This window comes from Poromitra crassiceps (assembly GCF_964638095.1).
Source record: "Poromitra crassiceps genome assembly, chromosome: 12".
Taxonomy (NCBI): Eukaryota; Metazoa; Chordata; class Actinopteri; order Beryciformes; family Melamphaidae; genus Poromitra; species Poromitra crassiceps.
In genome coordinates, this window is record NC_139632.1 from 17723188 (window position 1) to 17746789 (window position 23602).

Genomic DNA, 23602 nt, shown 5'->3' on the forward strand with positions numbered 1-23602 from the left:
TCCTATTGTAAACTCTACAAAGTCAGTAGCAAAAAGACCACAATGGAAATAAGCTTTTGGGCTTTATTGTGTTTTGAATCTGGGGCTTCTCTGAGGCCACTTGTATTTTAATTATCAATAAAGAATTTATTTCAATCAATCAATCAATCAATCAATCAAGCAAGCATCTGAAACCGATTACCACAAACTTACAATAAGTGGGTTGACTGAGCAAATAATCTCAGATATATTTGTGTTTCTAGGGGTTGATGGGTACCAGCAGCGGGCCCGGGTGGGTATAGTTGGAGGCACAGAGGCCGCCCCCAACTCCCGCCCCTACATGGCCTCCTTGCAAAGCCAAGGCCAGAACGCCTGTGGGGGCGTACTGGTGAGAGAGGACTTTGTGCTCACAGCAGCACACTGTCGGATACGTGGGTGAGATTTCCACCTGTTTTCTCAGTAATAACATGATAATAACAACAACCTGACGGTATCAGATGACTGAAGAATTAACATAATGTGAAAAGGTTAAAGCTGTTAACAATCTCCCTCAGTGTGTCTGGGGATCTGAGATGCTGAGAGAGAGAGAGGGAGAAAATGTTTTCTGTTTTCTACTGTTTTCTAGGCAGTATACAGTTGTGCTTGGGGCTGTTTCCCTGTCAGCTACAGAGGCTACAAAACAGCAGTTCACTGCTATCCAGTCCATCCCACATCCCCGCTACGATGGACATCGAAATGATGTCATGCTGCTAAAGGTACAGATTGTTGGTAGAACCACTATATCATTGCTACAGAACCCTAAACAAGCTGGTTAGGACGACACTAAAATCTCACACCACAAACATCGTACACCTAGTGAACATCTTCTCTATTTCTACCATCACCCTCTCTCTGTCTGTCAGCTGGACCGCAGGGCCAACCTGACCAGGGCAGTGCAGCTGATCCCTCTGATGCGGGGCAAGCTGAGGATATCCAGTAACTGCAGCACAGCTGGCTGGGGGGACATCGGGGACAACAACACCATACCAGACAAGCTGCAGGAGGTCAAAGTCAACCTGCTGTCACTGCGGAACTGTCGTCGCAGATGGGGACAGGTTCCCATCACCGGGTCCATGATTTGTGCTATTGGAGACCGCCAGCAGCAAGGCTTCTGCTCGGTATGACAACCCACTGGCCAGCCACTGATTAAACCTATACACCAATATTGTTAATAAAATCTAGAATCTACTTGTTGAAAGTTAATTACAAAAAAATAATCTAGGTGCTCAATGGTGCAGTTCACTACATCTTATTGTGCTTTGGCATTTGGCCATTAGTACTGCCCCCATATGAAAAATCTCAGTTCTTAACAAAGTGCACCTGCTTTGCCTGTGTGTGTTATCTTTTCAAGGGGGATTCAGGCGGCCCGTTGGTGTGCAATGGAACCTCAGCAGGTGTGGTCTCTTTCTCTGGGCGGCGATGTGGCAACCCCAAGACCCCAGACGTCTACATGCGCACATCCTCCTTCAGGGGATGGATCAGAAACGTGCTGAACAGCAATTAGGGCAATTATATTGAATTAGATTGATCTTAATACAGTAACAGATTAAATGCTTCAAAATATACAGTGCATTTACTGTGCTCATTACTGCAAAGCTGCCTTCATGTGTTGCAATTCATAATAAACTTTTGACCTGTGTTTGTGTGTGTGTTCCTCAGAGGAGGTAGTTGAGAAATCCACCCCATGCGTCTCGAAATAACAAGTAACGAATGGTTCAAAGCTCACAGTCCAATCCCCACATCCCCCTTCACTCACTCACTCACTCACTCTCACTCTCACTCACTCACTCACACACACACACACACACACACACACACACACACACACACACACACACACACACACACACACACACACACACACACACACACACACACACACACAGATTTGATTATGAATTGCAACACATGGGAAATTAAATTCTGAGAACCACTAGCAGTTGTATGACATCACTGATGATGTCACAAATCACTAACACCGCCCGTCCACTTAAGGCCCGATTATACTCTACATAGCAGCAGAACCACATACACACTCACACATTTGACTCTCTACTGCCCACTGCTGGATGTATTGCTTAACATGATACCAACTCGTATGGAAATTGAGTATAAATGAGCCTTTAGGCAATTTCAATGATGATGATGATGATCATTTACATCTCATTTTTAAAGTCACAACACAATGTTCAACTTTCCATTTTAAGTTAGGTGCAGACAGACTAGACATATGATCCATATTGGTATATTGACTACAACTGTGTCACAAAATGATCAAATTATCGTACATTAAGGGAATTTTGGCATTATTCTCGTTTTTGTTTTTACCTTTACACCGTTTTACAGTACAATTTGGTCGTTCCTGTATGGTTCCTGTGACCTAAAGCCGTAATTACGGCATTTCCGACAACACTCAAAGGCAGCATTACCACCAGTCACCAGTAACATGCATGTGGCTCGTGCGGGCTCGTGAAAAGTCCAGTCATCGTAATTGAGACACCAATTCCCACCGTTCTTCGCGCATGTTCATGCCCTCGTCTGCAGTAATCGTAACCAAAGGCTCTTTGGGAAGTGTAGTTTTTTTTCCGTCCTCCCATTTTCCACAGGTTTCGCGAGGTTTGCTTGGGCGGGTTGTGTGTGGCTCTGTGGCTACATTTCTCTGCCAGACGAACTGAACATTACTGATATGAAATCTGCGTAAAGGTAAAAAAATGTTCGTATGAGAAAGCATAGCGCTGTTAATACCCAGTTGGTGGTTTTGTTTGTTAGCGTCGGGGACACTGAAAACCGGATATAACGTTAGCCTCTTGTACTTTCCTCAACATCTGCATTGGGGTAGAGCTTGGACAGACTAGAATTATTGATAGCCTATTGCCATCCAACACTAGTGTAGGTGTGTTGGCTTTAGTCCAGGACAGGTACGGTAACTAGCCGAGTGTCTACGGTTTGCCTCGCCATAGTGTGTCACAGCATGTAGACAATAGGTGCGACAAATCTAGCCGGGGCTAACGTTACATACTGTAATTTTCCCAGATACAGTGATGGCTGACGTATTCTCTTGAAGTTGTGACACAGACCATCTGTCTTATTGGCTCTTTAATTATAACCCTATTATGCTTGTGCGATCAAAAATGGGGTAAATATATCATGTTATGGCATGTAGCGGAGCCAGACTACACTGTGTTGCTTCAGAAGATTGTGCATTGCAAACAGTGACCTCCATGGCTGTGTAACGTAGTTCAAGAAAATAACCAGGAAGTTATTCCATCATGCTAAACCATTGGCTGCTGCGGTTGTCAGTCCCTGCTGTGTGTGTAGGCTACAGCCTCTCTTCAAGTAAGCTAGCGTTTCAACTGGGTACAGGCCTTTCTTATGCTGTAGTGTAGTATGTCCATTGGCAGCTTGCATACTCACTCACATATTAATTGAACATTGCCCTCTCTTTCTCTCACTCATTAGCCTTTGAATTTCTGGAGGCATGTCCAAGAAAAGGGGCAGGTATGTAGAAACATGTAGCCATATGTCATCATATGATGCCATGTTTGCTGGTGTTTGTACCGGTATATGACATTAAAGCCAACATGTTGCATCTAGCTACATGGAGACGTGGTTAAGCCAGGTACACCACATTTCATTGTCAGGTCCAATATTGGAGTTGTGACTTTGTTTTGTAATGAGATATTAAAGTAGACTAAGCAGGGTTCCCACGGGTCCTTGAAATTTGAAAAATAAAAATCAAGGCATTAAAAGTTTTTGAATATAGACATGGGTCATTTAAAGTGCTTGAATTTAGGGTTTTTACTTTTTTCCTGCATATTAGAGAAGTACGAGGTGGCGGCCTCCGTCAAATTTCGCTCCGCCTCCAGCTCTCACTAAGTGAAAGCAAAATATTTTCTAACAAGTGTTGCAGTCAGTGGATTTCTGTCATTTGCAATGGCAACTAACACAGCACATTTGAGAAGTGTTCACACACTCAAGCCTCTGTCTTTTTAATTGTTGGCTGTGAGCGCTTTTGTAAAGCCTGCTACTTCTCATAACATTTCTCAATGTTGTAACAGTAATTAACCTTGATCCAGGTCTATGCCGTGACGTGTTGGGTCCTTGAATTTTGGGAATTCGGCCTTGAAAAGTCCTTGAATTTGATGAAGCAGGTGTGGGAACCCTGACTAAGTATTGCTTCACCTATTGCTAGAAACTAAAGTATGACAAAACATCTGTTTGCATGATCATTTGATTAGCTGTGTGCATTTAAAAATACTCATGAATTTGGATGGAATGATGATAAAGTTGCCATTGCCAACAGACCTAATTTATTTGAGGAGGCCTTAATTCAGCCTACAGTAACATAGCAGTAACATCACATCAGTAAAATAAAATAAAATTGTTTTGATTAAGCTGTTACAGCTGTTATACATACAGTACATCCATCCATCCTGTCTCACCAGAAAGCGGAGTAGCGGGGAACTGAGTGACACAGTAACCCCTGACCCCAACTGCATTCTGGGAGTCCGTATTCAGCACAACTGGCGTGAGAAGGGGAACCAGAGCAAATGGAAGGGCACGGTGCTCGACAGGCTCAACGTGAACCCTTCTCTCTTCATGGTCAAGTATGACGGCTTCGACTGCGTCTACGGCATTGAGCTGTTCAAGGATGAGAGGGTGTCAAACCTACAAGTCCTTACAGAAAAAGTTGGTGAGTGAGTAGTAGCTCATCTTCCCTTCTCAGATTCAGATTGATTTTCGGCAGGTACATGCACACAAGTGGAATTTTGTTTGCTACATTGGTGCGGTGCGTATACAGTCGCGGCTGACCAATAGGGGTAGGTAGGTAGAGTATGTCATTCATGCACAAATTACATGCAATAGCATCGGTATCGATATATCGCCGTTCAAAGTCAACAAAACAGCGCGAGAAAGCTCTATGTACATGTTGTGACATCGGGTACTCACCACGTGATAGTTACGTGAAACATCATTTTCGTAGCAAATCCGCACCGAGTTACTTCCTTGTTTTACTGAACACAGCGCTTCAGCTGTACAGCGCATGTGCAGTATGTGCCTCCAGGCTGCCACCGGGACGCAGGCATGAAATTGCTTAGTCCCAGGAGAGGCGTTTGGAGGGCGGTGTGTGACCAATAGAGGCGACATTCTCTCTGTTATAAGTCACTGACTGTACCATCTCCAATGACTAAAAAGCTGTTATATTAAGGTGAAAAAAATGCTTATTGGGGCTTTAACTCAAATCAACTCTTAATAACTGTCAAACTAAATGAACGTCTGCAAAAATGTTTATTGTTTTTGGATATGTGTGAGAGATCAAGTGCAAAATAAATCAGTATTGTTTTTTGGTGAAGTTCTCCTTTAAGTTTTTTTGCAACAGTTTGGTTAGATCACAAACATGCACAGCACACACTCTTTATACCAAAAAGGTGTGCCAATGCAGGCTGGCATTGATCAGAGGGCACAAGTGATGCAAATCTCTTACGTCCATAATTATTTTCACATTCATATTTGCCTTTCTGTGTCTTCGCAGTAAACAACAAGCTCAAGATACCTCATGGGGCTGAGGAGCTGGTGGGCAAAGCGGTGGAGCATCTCTTTGAAAAGGAGGATGGGGAGAAGAATGAGTGGAGGGGCATGGTGCTCTCCAGAGCTCCAATTATGACCAACTGGTATTATATCACTTATGAGAAGGACCCAGTGCTTTATATGTACCAGCTGTGGGATGACTATGCTGATGGGGATCTGAGGATTCTGCCTGAAGCAGGTATTGACAATGAGCATACTAACAAAGCTTCATAGTTCACAAAACGTTATGGCATTGTTTTTCATCATCTTAGCTTAAGGCGTATTGGACAAGATCAAGACTGATCACAAGATGGGTTGACTCTTTCGCTAACAGACAAGATTACTTCTTGCAAAATAATAGACACAGAGAATCCTGACAGACACTACCATAACTCTTTGAGTCCATACTACACACCTATGCATTTTGTGTGGAGAAAAAATAAATATCCTACTAGCCTAATATCATCCTTTTAAGTGAAATATCACTTTATAGTGAAAATGCACCATAAGCAGAATTAAGTCAGGCAGTGTCTATTGGAGAGATTAGATAAGTTATGTACATGAAAATGTTTGTCACACAGCTAAAAATGTTGCTCACAGATGAAAATGTTTCTCACAGCTAGATATGAGAGCCAAGACTCTAATCACTTCATCAAGCGACAGTACTGTATATGAGTATGTGTTTAAATACACACAAATAGCTCCTTCTGATTTCAGGATATTCGAATATTTCTGTCCCTAATCCTACTTATGAGGAGATTGAGTTAATTAACTCATTGAGTGCCAGCCACTTTTGGAGAACGGACGCTCCCAGTGCCAGAGTTTCAGAGCGTTTTCAGTGATTTCTCGAGGCCCACAGAATATTGTGTGATATTACTATGTAAACACCGAACACGCAAAAAGAACAAGGAGACTCTATTGTATCATCAGCAAAAAAAAGTTTATTGATACCATTTTCCGTTCTTTAGTTATCAGCCGGAGAAGATAGGTCAAAAACAGCAAATACAGGCATTTCTATCTAGAAGCTGAGATATTCAGCCTTTTGTGAAATGCAGCATTTCAAGCACATTCACTGACTCTAGCTAATATTTTCTGATGTAGTGACGTGGTGTAGTTGTGTGCTGCCCTGGGTGCCCCACCTCCCTCTCCCCCCCTCAGCTACAAACTCCTCCCCACACTAGTAACACACAGCCTCACGCACCCAGCATCTATTTTCGGAGTGCTTTTTGTGCGCCGCCTCCCAGGCAGCGCGACAAGGAGCATTTCCTTGTCGCGCTGCCGGACTGCAGGGAAAGGGTTGGCACTTCGGCATCGGGTGCTGCCTTTCTGGCGGCTAATCGTGTGAAGAAACTATGCAGACAGACAGACAGAGGCAGAGGAGCTCAGTTGTGTGCGCGGATTGACTGCTGTTGCCAGGCACCGTCAGTTGCAGCCAGAGCAATCTACATGGCTCTGGGCTGCAGCATGAGCGCTTTCTCTTTGATCAGGGGGCTTTTTCAGGCTATATTTCGGACATTTCTCTAATCTGGAGAGCACTGTCGCCACCTGATGAGTCCGTAAAATAGGTTATACAGCTTCAATAGCTACAATATTTGTACAGGACATACATACGGCTTTGATCCACGTCCCACCATCAAAAAAGGCAATTGACGACAATCGTCGTCTTTGGCACTCTACGTTAGTATTCGAATTGACGACAACTGTCGTCATTGGCACTCAATGAGTTAAGCTTTGTGTTCATGATAATATTCAGCATTTCCAGATTAAAAACTTAACTGAGACATGAGACAGACAGTGTTCCTGACCTGTGCAAAAGTATGGAAAAGGATTTTCTTAATTTTCAGATCTGAAAAGGTATGGAAGTTATGAGAAAACAAATTAAAATCATAGAGGTTTAGGCCTGGAAATGTGCAAGAACTGTTCTCCATAATGCTGTATCAATATGAATGCTGTGAATGAATAAGATGGGTGCTTTTGTGAATGCTGTGACAGTCCCGGCTTTTATTTTTCTGGGTACATTTTGCCATCAGCAGTTCTTTGAAGCACATTTAGGTGTTAAAGTTCATGTGTCAACAAACTCAATGTTCCATTGTCAGAAGCTGCAGAAATTGTCAGTGGATGACAACACAGATTAGAGTCTTACTTTTCTGGATTCTTTTGGAAACATTGGGTCATCTTCACAAATAACAACATAACCGCCCAAGATTGGAGGAATGATTTTAACCTTTTTTTTTAATAACCCCCCGTTTTATCCCCAATTGTACTTGGCCAATTTCCCCCTGCTGCCCCGGCCGCTGCTCCATCCCCTCTGCCGATCTGGGGAGAGCTGTAGACTAGCACCATGCTTCCTCCGACACATGTGCAGTTGCCAGCCGCTTCTTTTCACCTGACAGCGGGGAGCTTCACTCACAGGACCTAGCGCGTGGGAGGATCACGCTATTCCCACCAATTCCCTTCGGCCCCGAACAGGTGCCGCGACCGACCAGAGGAGGCACTAGTGCAGCTACCAGGACACATACCCTTAATCTGGCTTCCCACCCGCAGACAGCCAATCGTGCCTGTATGGGCGCCCGACCAAGCCGGAGGTAACACGGGGGCGCGAACCTACGACCCTCGTGTTGCTAGGCAGGGAATCTACCACTACACTAGCCGGACGCCAGGAATGATTTTAAATTTGGCGTAATATTTACCTTTTAAGGGTACCAAATAATGGTAAATACTCTAAACGACACAAGACAATAAAAAAAAATCTCAAATTGAACTGTAATCGTAATGTGAAAATGATCCTCTTTTCCCCCCTCTCTTCCTTTCTCCTCAGAAAACAAGCACCTGTTGCCTGCAGACAGGAAGCCAGGAGAAGAGACGGAGAGTCTGGTGGGCAAACAGGTGGAGTATGTTACTGACAAGAATGTGAAGAGAACAGGCCTGGTCATCTACCAGGTCCCCGCCAAGCCCTCTGTCTACTACATCAAATACGATGATGACTTTCACATCCACGTCTATGACCTGGTCAAAACCACCTAGAGATGATGGACACTTGATCTCGCCCTCCTGCCCACCACCATCTGCTTACTTCTCATTCAGTATCATCTCCCATTCAGAGCCTTGGCAGGGTTTAACAGATAATATGCTTTGTTGTTCAGAAAAAAAGAAGTGTAATCATTGTTGGTGTGCACAGCAGAACTGTAGCATCGCTATGCTAGGACATTAGAGGGAAGGAAAGCACCTCTGTACATGCGAGAGGTGTATCTCTTATTCAACTTGTTTGGTTGCTGCCGCTCTGCTTACTAGTTTCAGTTTTGACAGTCCAGGAGTGCTTCTGCCCAGCAGCTACAAAGTTGAGTTCATGCATTTGCATTGTTGTCCCTGAGATACTCACGAATCTGTCCTTATTTACAGCGACTGCGTTGATGACATCCCAAACTGTAGTGAAGTGTTTTGAACAGTGCTGCCCAAACTAGCTTTTCTTAAAGACATTTTTCCTTTGAACCATCTCAATGACCGATAAGGATGATACACTGATGAATACATCCTTAATAGACTAGTCTAACCTTTTGAGGACTAGTAAAGACTACAGCTTCAATGTGAAGTGCTACATTGCCCCTTAACTCATTGAGTGCCAGCCACTTCTGGAAAACGGATGCTCCCAGTGCCAGCCCTTTCAGAGCGTTTTCAGTGATTTCTCAAGGCCCACAGAATATTGTGTGATATTACTATGTAAACACTGAACACGCCCAAAGAACGATGAGACTCTCTTGTATCATCAGCAAAAAAAAGTTTATTGATATCATTTTCCGTTCTTTAGTTATCAGCAGTAGAAGATAGGTTGGTTTCACCAAAAACAGACGTTTCAAACTAGAAGCTGAGATAATGAGCCTTTTGTGAAATGAAGCATTTCAAGCACATCACTGACTCTGAAGCTAATATTTTCTGATGTAGTGACGTGGTGTAGTTGTGTGGTGCCCTGCGTGCCCCACCCCCCTCAACTGCAAACTCCTCCTCCGTGGGAGTGTCTCTGGTGGCTCTGCTCGAATCTCTGCTACCTGCGTCAGGCGACGAATCTCTGCATGCTGGAGCTGGGATAAACTCATCCCCACACTAACACACAGTTTGCATGCTGGAGCTGGGAGAAACTCACCCCCACACTAACACACAGCCTGCATGCCGGAGCTGGGAGAAACTCATCCCCACACTAACACACAGCCTAACACGCACCCAGCGTCTATTTTCGGAGCGCTCCGCCATTTTTGTGCGCCGGCTCCCAGCGTGACACCGAAAAGCCAAACCGGACTGCTGAGAATGGTTTGGCTTTTCGGTGTCGGGTGCTCCTTTTCTGGCGGCTAATCGTGTGGAGAAACTATGCAGCAGAGACAGAGGGGCTCAGTTGTGGGAGCGGATTGGCTGCTGTTCGCAGCTAACGTTAGCTCCAGCCAGAGCAATCTATACGGCTCTGGCTCCAGCATGCATCGGTTTCCGTTTCATCACGGCTTCTTCTGCTGTTTTTCCTCACCTTTCTCTAATCTGGAGAGCACTGTCGCCACCTAATGGGTCCGTAAAATAGCTTATACACCTTCAACATCCCCCATATTTTTACAGGAGATGCATCAGGCTTTGATCCACGTCCCACCGTCAAAAAACGCAATTGACGACTTTAGACGTCATTGGCACTCTACGTTACTATTTGAATTGACGACTTTAGACGTCATTGGCACTCAATGAGTTAATATCACAATATCCGAAATATGTGGGTTTGTTACTGTGCAGCTCATTTTATTGATTAATGTGTAAAATCATCCCTAATTATTCCCTATTTACAGTTCTACAAAGTAGACATCTTACAACTGGTTGCACCGGTCTAAGTGAAGAACAGTGCCACACATAAACCACATTGTCGTGTTTTACATAGTGGCCTTGCTTAGAGGCAATTACTGATCTAGTGTGAATGGGCAGGTGAAGACATGTATGTATCTAGTTATCTAAACATGATATCGAACCAGGGGTTAGTATTAGAAGGGATAAATTGAAGCAGGATTGAAACATTGCCTGAATGTGGCCCTTGTACATCAGACTTTATTTAGATGAGTTATTCTCATCTGACCCCTTGTTTCACCATATTTAGTATTACAGCATCCGTGACTGTATGGATAGGCTACATAACAGGTAATTATGCCATGAATGCCAGGCCCCTATCCTTCGAAGACAGATTTCCACACAGGCACTCACCGTAGTTTAATAGCACAAGGAACATCACTTCCTTTGTCTTGTAATGAAGGGGTAGTTTGCTAGCCTGATAAACCAGCCGGTCACGTGAACTCACATGGTAGAACGAAATGAAATGTGAGTTCACGTGACCGGCTGGTTTACCAGGCTAGTAGTTTGCTAAATTTCATACAAATTGGATCCCACACAAATCATAAAGTGCCTTCAGGCTTATCATTTTGCAATATTGTATATATCTGCTATTTGCGCTCCTATTACCTAACATAGCTTATGAAGGCCACTATTTGGTCTTTGTTATTCATTGAAAAGTTAGATGCTCTAACAAAAATTTTGACACCGACACCTTGAGAAAGTTGTGCAACCATCAGTTTATATTAGAGGATATGTGCAATGTTTTGCTGTTAATGCAGTATGAACATGTTCTTGAAATATAACATGCTTAGTCATTGGTTGTATAATCTCATTGTCGGTGATGTTGTGGGAAGCACTTGATTCTATATTGTATAAAGTTTATATGTTTAGGTTGTGGTACGCTACATTGTTTCCCCAACATGCTTTTTGCTTATGAGCAAATGTGGCAGATTATGCTTTAAGTTACAGTACACGCATGAAGAAAACTTATAACACAGTTATTTGTTATAATACATTCAGCATACAGTATTTAATCTGTACAATTTGTGTAAAGTGTATTGTAATGTTGCCCGTTGTGATTATTACCCTCATTTATGTGAATATTTCATTAAAACACCACCAGCTTTTAGTAAAAAGACAATGTCCACATACAAAGATACAAAAGGTATACAGTACATCGCAAAGATACGACATGACAGAGACCAGTTTGTCAAGACAGTTAAGTAAATTGTCTTAACTTTGTCTCTAACAGACTTGAGATCTATGCCTACAGTATGTGATTTCATCCCAAATTTGTCATTACATCCTAGTTCCAGGAATAGGTTTCACTCCTCAGCCTTCAAGCCATTCAGTGTATCCCACAGTAAACTAGTTGATTGGTAGGTAAACTGTGATTTTCATGCTTTTCTATTATCTGGCTGTCAGCAATTTGCATGCCTTACTTGAAGTGACGAGGCTTTCAAGTCTGTTATTTTGGCAGTGGAAGAGTGAAAATGTCTGGCCCAATCAGGACTGTTTGTTCAACCCATGTTAAAACAAAACACTTTAATTTGACAAGGTGGCAAAAAAACGAGTACTCCATACTTATTTTGGGGTGCATCACCACCAGTGGCGCCGTGGTGTGGTTTCTATGTTGAGTAGAGTGGAATTCAAATGACTGCACTCTCCTTCACCCATTCAATCACTTCTTACTATTCTGAAGTTGTAGCAGCATCCACAGGCAATTTGTGTCATTGTTCTGTCATGGGTAATAAAGATTTTTGCACATTTTTTTGCTCTGGATCTCAAATGCAATTGATGGACAGTGCAGGTCAGAGACACCGCTCGCATTACAAAAAGGTAAAACAAAATCAGCAAGATGATAAATCCTGAAGAGCACACTGGAATCCTACTGTTGAAATAACTAATTTCATGTGGCTGCCTGCATACAGTAGTCCAACTTTAATAACTGAAAGAAACAAGGCAATTTCCTTTTCCCCAAATACCCTTACTCAGTTGAACAAATGACACCAAAGACTTGACATATTGTTGACATGTTTGTATTACATTGCCATAAATGGTGAAATTGAATATATACAACAGACATTCTTTATAAAACACAGGATTTGGATGGCATGAGGGGGACTTGGGTCAATGTCAAAAGGGAGCAAAATAAAGTATATTAGACATGGTGTTGAAATAAATAATTGACTATACACAAAATGCATGACACTGTTATATGTCCACTACCAGTTATTTTGCTTTCTTCAATACATGTTATGTATAGCTCCAAACAATTTCACAATCATGTAGTGTGCAAATATATCCTTCAGGAGCTGTCAACACAAAACATTGTTCTAAAACTGGTAGTTTTCTAAACTGTGACTAATGTCCTTTATATTTACATCATCATTATTCATCAGATCAGCCAAATGATTTGATGTAGGGTGTTTCTTCTTCCCTGTGAGGGGTTTCAATGTTTGAAGAAGTGAGGCCATTTCTGAAATTTGGATCGTGACTGCTGAGACCCATCCAAGAGCCATAAAAGATTCAGAAATGTCAGGTTGCTCCATGGTGTTCATGTTCACTTGGTGAGATCTTTCAGATACTGCAAACCCTGATTTGTGTATTCACCCGCTTTTCTTGGACCCTCTGAAAGAGTTGAAATTGATGACCGCACTCCTAGAATAAAATTTAAAAAAAGAAGACATAAGACATTTGATTACCTTTGATCATTATGAGCAGGAATATTATAATCAAATGACTCCTCATGATTATGATTACTATGAAACACTGAAACAGGGTATGCAGGAATCCTGAAGTTAAATTCAATACCTTTTAAGACCCTTTTTCAAGACCTCAGTCAAAGCCACTTTTGTCACATTGGCGATAGGCGTGTAAATCACAATTTTCATCATGATACAATATATAGATTCCTTAAACAACAATACGATATTTGCCAATATCACAAAGTCTGCCATGATATAATATTGCTTCAATTCAGGGGTCTGCGATCAATATGAGATGATATCATATGCTCATTTAACACAATCAGCACAATAGCTACAAAATGTAATACCTCATCAAATGGCGAATAAGACTTTAAGGGCCTTAATTGATTTATCAACTTTTAATACTTTTCAAGACCCCACGGATACCCTGTGAAAATAACCTACTCATGAAGAGATTACAGTCAGCATCTAACTAGTGAACTATATAACTGCATTTCCAATGCTGTATGCACTCCATACCACAAACTCATGATAACAGTCACGTGACTATGCTTCCCCCCTCCCCTTAAAAAAAAGAAATCAAATACTTATCATCCAGTTCTTACCAGAATTCCATGACTGAACGGGAGAGAATTCAATCTTTGGCATAGTTGGAAGCTGAGCCTAAGAAGAAGGATGATCAGTTAGTTTGAAAACAGCCAGTGATGTGAGCCATTCATATATGCAATATAAATCACATTCGATCTCAAGACCCTTCAAAACAACCTCAACTGAGATTAGTGACATGTTTTTATCTTTCTGATCCATGGTACTAGGCACATTATATAGTGATTTCCCAGAGATTTATTCTAAGATTTTTCTGAAGGAACTACCTAGAAGTGTACACTGTATCATCTTGATCTATTATTGGAAAAATGATGGAAGGGTGTGTACTCAATTGAGTTTGAATTCTGAGCTTAGCGGACAAGAATGGGGTTTGAGTCACATATACCAGAGTGGGCATACATCCACAATGGTGTGTGGTGTGATATATACTATTAATATTGTTTATGGGAAGAGCATGTTGTAATGGACACATCACACTGTGTCTGCATCTTCCAATAGCTAGGACAAAGATGGAGACACATGTATTGCCTTGATACATGTGCAGTATTGTTTTGCACCGCACTAAGGTTGAATTGTGTTCTCTACCTCCAGGCCAAAATATTTCATCCATTCTTGCATCGCCGGTGGTATTGCAGCCTTGGCCTTGGCCAGCACCTCTGAGCCCTGCTCACTGGCCCCCAGCAGTCCTGAGTCATAGGCAACATACACAGCTCCTCCTGCAATGGTCACCTTGGTGGCCAATCTGGAATAGAAAGAACAGAGGCACTCAAGCTAATACTCACTGCTGTACCTAGCGCTAGCTGTCAAAGAGCAGCTGGGAAGCGCTCAGCCTGACCTACAGTATGAGCCTGACTGACAGATAGCATTCGTTAGCTTTTATTTATAAGTATAAATGCACAATTACAACACAAAAATACACAACTGATAATCATACGCAAATAAATACAAGAAAATAAAAACAAATACAAAAAAATGCCAAGGGTCGCCATACATAAACATAATATAAATTGATAGCATTCGTTAGCTAGTCTGCTGGTTAGCTACGTAATGCGAAACGTATTATAGCTGAATAAAGAAATACTCACTTCACTACAGGCAAAATCTTTGCCGCCATGATCGCCGTGGTTTAAATATTTATTCTACGTTAGTTTGCCGTGAATGCTGTTATGACTACTGTGCAAAGAAAGAAGGTTCTACCCCAGCTAGCCAGCAGAACTAACGCTACATGAAGGACAATCCTGTGCACTAAGGGTGTGTCAATAAAGTTACGTTACGTCCAAATGAACGATTTCAGAGCTGCTGATTCGTGTAGTTTTTGCATTTCGTTCATTTAATCAAAACGTAATAAAAAAAAAAACGAAAGACTTTCAACGAACAGACATATTAATCATACCAAGAAAACAGAACTGCTATACGTTTGCTATTTATTTTGGATAAACTAGCTGCCTGCCTCAATAAACCTTAACCTCGCGTCACCAGGCTCTTCTAAACTAGAGAGAGCGAGAGAGAGGGGGGCGGGGTTGGCGTGTTACGTAAACGATCCTTGCTTGCCTCATATTGCAAGTTTTGCCAAACATAACAGTTGCAGCAAAACTATAATTCCGAAGTCTATGGGCAGTCCTCAAAAAATAATTGCTTAAAATTAACAAGCAAATTTGCAAAATGAGAACTTTCACGAAACTCATACTAGCTGGTGTGGGCGTTGCTTTCCTGGCTGTCAAGTGGAATGCACCTAGTTTCGATCCAGGTAAGGTTGAGGCAACTGGTAGCCCTTAGCTATATTCACCAAGCGCTCCTGCTAAGGGCTAAGGCAACTGCCTGCAATATGAAAGACGTTTTGCGCTGTTGTTGAGTGTGCAGAGTTACAACTATAGTTGTTGACATTTAGGTAGTTTCTTTTTTATGTTTAGGTGATTCCTACCGCAGGCATAGGCCCACAGAAATTGCAGAGAGATGAGAACAATGGCAGTTGGTGGTTATGGACCTGCAGGTGATGTTATGCCATTATGTAGGCCTAATGCTATTAATTGATAGCCCAAGCCCAATTGTGCTTCAACGTGGAAAATAGCTTACAAGTTAAATGTAAGAATTCCTATTATGTTATGTATTGCCACAATAAATCACTGCAGCTATGAATAGTTAGTCCAAAAGCTAGAAACCAGATGAATAACGTGTGGTGTCATCAAAATATACAGCTGAGAAATGGCCCATAGATAATGAAGACTAATGAAACTCATGTAATGTTTGCTTTTTGAGCTGTTAATAAATACAAACAGCTCTGAGTGAGGTATACTGTATAGATATCAGAAAATTGCTCAAGGTGCTGTCACTGTAGGCATATGTGTCAGTTTCCCATTGTATTCAGTCACATTGGACACTGTACAGAGTTCATTTTCCACAGGTAATGTATGGTATGATATAGATAGGACTTTGACTGGCATATAATCTCAACTATTTTCATACCGATGAAGTGGACACTGACCGTTATCTTGTCTTACTTACAGTTTAACTGTATCTGCAATGTGTCGACCTGCCATGGTCTTTATCCTGCGTGTTATTATCCTATGTGTATGCATTATTGTATTGCCTTTTCAACACAAAATGAGGGGGGGGGGGGGGGGGGGGGGGGCGCAGTGTCAGACTTTGAAAGCCCCTGATAGGGGCAATTCAAAAACCATATCGGTTGCAGACTAGTTGGAACTCTTATTTAATGTCATCAATAAAATGCGGGGTTACAGTATATTAATGTGTCTTCCTGTTGTATGCATTTCATGTAGCCTATTGTATGTTATACCCTATATTACTACTTTATTGTTTCAGAGTCTCTGAAAGGTGCCAGGGTTCTGGTGACTGGAGCTAGTACAGGTATCGGCGAACAAATCGCATATCATTACGCCCGCTTTGGTGCCCAGATTGTTATTACAGCAAGGAGGGAGAAGGTGCTACAGCAGGTCAGTGAACTTCACAACATATGCACTCAAGAGCACACACTGAAATAAAATGTCTAAATAAACAAATAAACAAAACTCAGCATCTACAGGATTTAAATGATAACATTATTAAATAATGTTAAATAAATAATATAATACTGTTAAAATGTGCTAAATATGTACTTGGGGGGGAGGTCAAGGGGAAAAGAAGTAACTGCGTTAACCTATGCTTTCCAATCCTGGTGTATAGGTGGCAGAGAAGTGCCAGAGTCTGGGTGCCCAGAAAGCTCTGTACATATCAGCGGACATGGCCAGTGAGTCCGACCCAGACAGAGTGGTGAGTTTTGCTCTGGACCAGCTGGGAGGGCTGGATTACTTGGTGCTCAACCACATCGGACCCAGCCCCTTCAGCATGTGGGGGGGAGATGTGGATCACACCAGGTGGCTGATGAAGGTAATGCAGCTTGTAGTTTAAGTATTACTGTAACACAGTGCTACTCAACCTTTTTGGTTCATGATACCTTAAAATGAAGCAAAGCCTACTGTGACTTTGCCTTTTCTGGCTGTTTCATTCAGAGGAGGAGACCGAAAACTATTCTTATATTTCACAAGGAAAAAAATAAACATTTTGAGAAAAATAGACAATAAATGTATACAGTAGATATCTATATATATTTTGTCCTATCCTTTTTAATGTTCCTCTGTGTGTGTGTGTGTGTGTGTGTGTGTGTGTGTGTGTGTGTGTGTGTGTGTGTGTGTGTGTGTGTGTGTGTGTGTGTGTGTGTGTGTGTGTGTGTGTGTGTGTCTGTGTCTGTGTCTGTGTGTCTGTTTTTAAAGGTGAATTTCTTCAGCTATATTCAGATGGCTTGGAAAGCTTTGCCTTCACTTGAGCAAAGTAAAGGTTCACTGGTGGTCGTCTCCTCACTTTTAGGTAGGTTTGAACCACTAATAGGGTATCTGGCTAACCCACAACTTCCTCTAACTCAACAGCGACAAAACCGAACTCCTCCTCATTGGCACCAAATCCACCCTCAATAAAACCGGACCCATCACCCTCACCATTGACGACTCCACCATCACCCCCTCCCCCTGGCTCGCAACCTTGGTTTCATCCTGGACCCCACCCTCTCCTTCAATCCCCACGTCAGCTCTGTTGTAAAAACCTCATATTTCCATCTCCGCAATATCGCCAAAGTCAGACACTGCCTCTCCCCCCCTGCTGCTCAATCCCTCATCCATGCCTTCATCTCCTCCCGCCTCGACTATTGCAACTCCCTCCTCACCGGCATCACCTCCCGTTCCCTCCATAGACTCCAGATGGATCAAAACTCAGCCGCCCGCCTGCTCACTCACACCCGGTCCCGCAATCACATCACCCCTGTCCTCCACTCTCTCCACTGGCTCAACGTATCGACTTCAAACTACTCCTCCTCACCTTCAAAGCCCTCCACAGCCTAGCCCCCCCCTACCTGACTGACCTCCTCATCCCCCATCGCCCCTCCCGTACACTCTGATCCTCTTCTACTGCCACCCTCATCATCCCCCCATCCAGACTCAAAACCTTTGGTGACTGTGCTTTCTCCCGCGCCGCACCCCGACTTTGGAACGCCCTCCCCCAGACCGTCCGAGACTCTCCCTCACTCCCCACTTTCAAAACCCGACTTAAAACCTATCTGTTCTCCCAAGCTTACAACCTCCCCTACCCCTGACCACCTCCTCCAAACCATCACCCTCCTTCCCCCTCTCCCCCCTGCCCCTCCCTCCTGTTCTCTTCCTCTCCTCTGCTTCTCCATACAACCTTGCCCTGAACCGCCACTGTTATTTGTAGCTGTTGCCTGTATCTGTTGCCTGTTGCCTGTTTCTGTTGCCTGTTGCTTGTGTTTTTTGTTTTTCATATTATTACCTCTACTTGTTGCCTATCACCGTTTGTATTTTTCCTGGCTATTAAGCGTCTTTGAGTTTTTGAAAAGCGCTATACAAAATAAATGAATTATTATTATTATTATTATCGGCTCCTTCGGGGCCAAAACCCTATGCTCGCCTCAGCTGCTGCGTGGCCTCGCCCACAGCTCAGCTGCTGCGTGGCCTCACCTGCTCTATTGGCATGTGCGCGCAGCGCACAATCGCCAGCTCTATGGCATGTGCAGCGCACAATTGCACAACTTCGCATCACTGATGACATCACTGTCACTGATGATGTCACAATGCCTATGACATCACTGATGATGCCACAATGCCTATGACATCATCAGTGAATGATTTCTGTTAATAATGCCACTGATGACATCACTGATGATGTCGTAGACATTGTGACATCATCAGTGGGACAAAAATTGAAACAGGCAGACAGATATTGCCCACTTGCTCACTTTTATAAGGAAGGAATTCAGATGGGATGTTGATGAACAATTCTGCTTATTGCCAGCAAGCTATAAAACATATGCCATGTCCCTTGTTGTCCTTAAATGTCTTTTAATATTCAACTCTCCACAGTGATATTGACTGTGGTAAATCTAATGTTGCTAAGAACTGATGCTTCTGGATGCTGGCGCTGCATGATGCTTCACAAAGCATGCGTACAACTGTACTAGTACTGTACTGTAACTGTACTGTACTGTACTGTACTGTACTGTACTGTACTGTACTGTACTGCCCAGTCTCATTGTCTTGGGAATTATTGCAAGAGCAATTAGTCAAAACAAGGTGGAAGGAAGGGTGTTTTATGGTAAAGAAGTTTGCCTTGCACAAAATGTGTTGGAAAACAATTTATTTGATGGTATTCTGACATGTGTTCTTTCTCTTCTCAGGTAAAATGGCCAGTCCCTTTGTGGCACCTTACACCTCCACAAAGTTTGCCTTGAATGGCTTCTTCGGCTCCCTGCAGCATGAGCTGGCTATGAAGAAGAGCAATGCATCCGTCTCTATATGCATACTGGGGCTCATTGATACTGAATCAGCTATGGAGAAAATCAAGTGAGTCCAAATACACAAAGTATTATGCAAATAAGGTCCTGTAATAGCCTGTGACAAGTCAGTGAGCTCCAATTGTAAAGTTTTTTTTTAATCACTATTAGGGGTTTATCTTACAGCTACAGCAAACTGATGATCTATCTGAATTTAGTATTTTAGTTGTTTCTATATAGTGAAACTGTATCCTGAGTCGGACACATCCGGTCTGACACACTTTTCATTTCAGTGAACGCCACCTCGTGTTATGGAATTAATTTAGACATATCTAAGAATCTGCATGTCGAATTTGATATGAATACATAGACATTTAAATGTTCAGTTACTTTAGGAAAGTTACTTTGATGAGAGAAAGCCATAGGATGTGCTTGAGAAATCGATTTTTAATGCCTTAACTGAGTTAGTAGCGTTAGCTTGAAGAGAGGAGTGTCCGATTCAGGACAAGCCTAGAACGCCACTAAATTACCTGCAATAGCGTGCTTTTTCTGATTTTGGTTAAGACAAATCTAAAGTAAATGATTAAAACGATATATTGCTAGAAAGGTAAGAAGTTATACTTGACTTTTACACCATTAAACTAGTTGGAAACATTACACGGTCATTTGTAACAATAACTAAAGGTGTCTGAGTTAGGACAATAGTAGCAAAAGTGCCCGACTCGGACATAGTGACGTTCAATATTAATAAACTTTGAATAAACAGTGAACCGCCTAGCTCTGTGTCTGCAGCGGGGCTGTTTGATATAAACGCCATCACAGCGGGGTGGGGCTTCAGAGCTCTGACTGTTGGAGCCTTGCTCAGTTAACTGCCTGAAGAGCAATCACACACAGAAACCGAGAGGGAGGCAATAGGAGCACAGACACCTTTGATTGGCAGCAGGATAAACAATGGACGTAAACTGCTTCTGCGATTCAAGTGTGTGTGTGTGTGTGTGTGTGTGTGTGTGTGTGTGTGTGTGTGTGTGTGTGTGCGCATATCCCGCAAACGGCCAGAGAAGACTGTAAGGAAGTTCAATATTCGACCAATTACGACACATGTAAACAAAACCGTGGCAGGTGATTGGAGTAATTAGCGCATGTCCCGCCGTGAGCGGATGTCCCGCCTTACAGCCGTTTTGACCAACTTTCCCCTCCACTAAGTACAGACGGGTAGGCAGAAGCGTTTGCAAATTGCGGGACACAACACATCTGTTCTAAGAGACGCGTGTAAGCCTAAATATTCATGTAGAATTATCAGGAGACATCAAAGAAGCTTGTTACTCACTCCAATTATGTTTTTATAAGTTATCACGGATTTCAGTTTTGAAATGATCTTGTAAAGGATGCTTGTGCTGTTTAAAGCCAGGCTGCTTCAGGTCAGGTTGTCCTGACCTTGCCACTCTACCAGGTCAGAACAACCTGACCTGTTAATGACCGTCTTTTAAACCAGTAATCATAAAGCAATCAAATATTTGATCTCTCTACTAATTCCAGGAATCTCTGTATATGTGTGACCTTCGCATATCTCGACAACCGTTCGTCCGATCGACTTCACACTTGGCGGGTGGGCACATGAGGAAGTGCAGTGTCGGATTTGGTGCAATTTGGTTAATATTAATCAACTTTGACTAAACAAGCTAAGCTACACTGGGGACCCAAGGAGTAGGGCGAACAGCCACTGAAGTAGTCATTATAAAAGAAATACTTTTTTTTGCCTGCTGGTCAGACTAAGTAAGAAATTTGAAGAATCACTTGGGGCTGTGGGAACTTTGTCATTATAATTGACTAAATGATTCATCAATTAATAAACAAAAAAATCAGTAGATTAGTCTATAATGAAAATAATCATCAGTTGCAGATTTGCAGCCCTACTATTTTTTTTCTACCACAGTAGTTGAGTGCAGTGTTTTTCTGTGTCCTAGGGGGATCACTGACATCCCAGCCTATCCTGCCACAGAAGCAGCTTTGAACATCATCGCTACAGGAGCCACAAGGCAGCAGGAGCTCTTCTACCCCTGGTTCACCTACATTGCCAATCTCACCAAAGACTGGTTCCCCTTCATCACAAACCATATCATCCAGAACACCTACAATTACCACCCATGAAAACCCCTTATCCATTTTGCATATCCTTTTCCATTCTACATTGTGCAATTCAACCAATCAGGGCGGGTGAAGCGTGATGTGTGAATGGGGGGAAGGGGAGGGGAACGAGCAATGCACTAGTACTACTACCACTACTACTAATACTACTACTACTAATAATAATAATACACAGCTAAGTAGCCAAAGTATACACAGAATATGCAGGGTCAGGTATACAGGGTCCAGTCAGAGTCTCTAGGTACCACCACAAGCGTGACCATGTCCTCCATAATACAGTATGTTTGAAGTCATAAGCCAGTTTTTCCAGGGGTACAGTAAAACGATTGAGGCCTGTGATAGCCACATACTTGTAGAGTGTACTTGTGGAGTAAACCATAACAATAGTATATTTAACGAACACACTCTGTCTTAGTCAAAGAGCGTAACTGGGTCAAAGAGATACAGGCTCGAACTCATAACTCATCATTGTTTTCCTTTCATGTTTTCAATAGTTGAGTGAACATCTTTCCAATAACGTTGGATCTTGTCACTGGTCCAGAATGTATTGATAAGAGTGCCTCCATGTGCTTTACATTGAAAACACAAATTAGAAGTGTTTGTGAACATTTTCTGGAGGCAAACGGGTGAGGTAGATTCTATGAAATCATGTACGAGGGGTACAGCTGAGAAAGATGCCATTACAAATTATTGACCAATCATCCATACTACATTTTGCCTTTGAGACCAACATAAATCATCTCAATCTCTGACACCTCTAAACATAATTTATCCTCACTCAAAAGAGACTGCACAAAGTGCCTTATTTGAAGAAGAAAAAATGTTGGGTAAATCAAAATCTGTAATGATCTCTTCAAATGATTTCATATATGCTGTAAAAAGACCCGAGGGATCCAGGAATCCTTTTGACAACCAGTTCAAAATGACAATGCTTCATATTTAATTGTTTTAGAATTTAGATGCTGTTACATCTAACTTATTTGAACACTAATGTAACAGAATCTTATTAAATTGTAACCCATTTGTCCCCTGCTATGAACAGTAATGTAAATGTCCACATGAGGGCAGTAGTGGCAAAGTAATGAAGTCAGATTCCTCCATTAGGAGCAGATCCATAGCTTCCAAGACGTCTAATTTTTTTTTACCCAGCGTAACGAGTGTAGCACTAGCTGCTATTCCCTTTCCTACTCAATCCTAAATATGTGAGCATGATGTCTTTGATGGTGCTACAGTAAGCAAGTTTGAAAACACTTACTGTTAAACTGTTTACAGTAGCCTACAGTATAATGTATGCTTCAAAATGAGATATTGCTGTTTCTGGGGGGTGTCATCCACTCTTACAAAATTATATGCGGAACAAAATAAAAGATAATAGATAATTAGATAATACTTCTTTTAGAGAACAGGAGGTACCTCAAGTCCTTGGTTGACAGAATGTGTTTCGTGAGCAGGTTGGCTACCTCAGTTTCCCCTTGGGGATCAATAAAGTTGATCTGTCAATCAATCAAAATGGTGTTATATTCACAGATTGGACCATCTATATGTAATATTTTGAATATACTGAATGATGAACTTCAGCTAATGAGTTTTTGTTATTTTTCCAAAATCGACATAATATGCTAAGTTTTCTTTTTGAATCAGACCCCCCACCTCCACTTCTCCCTTGGTCCTTGCTCTCCGTCAGCCCTGTGCACTGGATTCCTCTCCATGTCCATTCTTCTCGGCTTCACTCGCAGTGTCTCCCCTCCTTGCCGCTGCTGGCCACAGTATAGGCGCTGCAGACTTCCTGCAGAGTGGGGCCTTTCTCTGTGGGGTCCTTGTGTCTTTGTTCATCATCCCCAAGGCACCGCGGGCCTCCTGTGAAGTGGTG

General features: G+C 42.4%; 4 protein-coding genes across 4 annotated transcripts in view; 3 read left to right on the forward strand and 1 right to left on the reverse strand.

The window, feature by feature from the left end:
* LOC310787071 (mast cell protease 1A-like) overlaps positions 1-1657 on the forward strand; it is a 2142-nt gene extending 485 nt beyond the window's left edge. The window contains exons 2-5 of the mRNA XM_083648409.1: positions 243-414; positions 605-734; positions 882-1136; positions 1370-1657. Coding sequence (XP_083504535.1) covers positions 243-414; positions 605-734; positions 882-1136; positions 1370-1522 — 710 coding nt within the window. The 3' untranslated portion in view covers positions 1523-1657. The remainder of the gene's footprint in view (positions 1-242; positions 415-604; positions 735-881; positions 1137-1369) is intronic.
* A 956-nt stretch (positions 1658-2613) lies between these two features.
* On the forward strand, positions 2614-11505 carry LOC310786759 (spindlin-1-like). Its single transcript, XM_083648037.1, has 5 exons — positions 2614-2721; positions 3478-3516; positions 4464-4711; positions 5552-5785; positions 8405-11505. The coding sequence occupies exons 2-5, from the start codon at positions 3497-3499 to the stop codon at positions 8608-8610; spliced, it is 708 nt and encodes a 235-aa protein (XP_083504163.1). The 5' UTR covers positions 2614-2721; positions 3478-3496; the 3' UTR covers positions 8611-11505.
* Positions 10960-14992, reverse strand: micos13 (mitochondrial contact site and cristae organizing system subunit 13). Its single transcript, XM_083648038.1, has 4 exons — positions 14840-14992; positions 14340-14496; positions 13754-13811; positions 10960-13098 (listed from the first exon to the last, which is right to left on the reverse strand). Exons 1-4 carry the CDS (start codon positions 14866-14868, stop codon positions 13001-13003), a joined length of 342 nt encoding a protein of 113 aa, XP_083504164.1. The 5' UTR covers positions 14869-14992; the 3' UTR covers positions 10960-13000.
* Positions 14993-15335: 343 nt separating this feature from the next.
* Positions 15336-23244, forward strand: hsd11b1la (hydroxysteroid (11-beta) dehydrogenase 1-like a). Its single transcript, XM_083647746.1, has 6 exons — positions 15336-15501; positions 16575-16705; positions 16935-17138; positions 17522-17615; positions 19492-19657; positions 21552-23244. Exons 1-6 carry the CDS (start codon positions 15417-15419, stop codon positions 21733-21735), a joined length of 864 nt encoding a protein of 287 aa, XP_083503872.1. The 5' UTR covers positions 15336-15416; the 3' UTR covers positions 21736-23244.
* Positions 23245-23602: the final 358 nt, after the last annotated feature.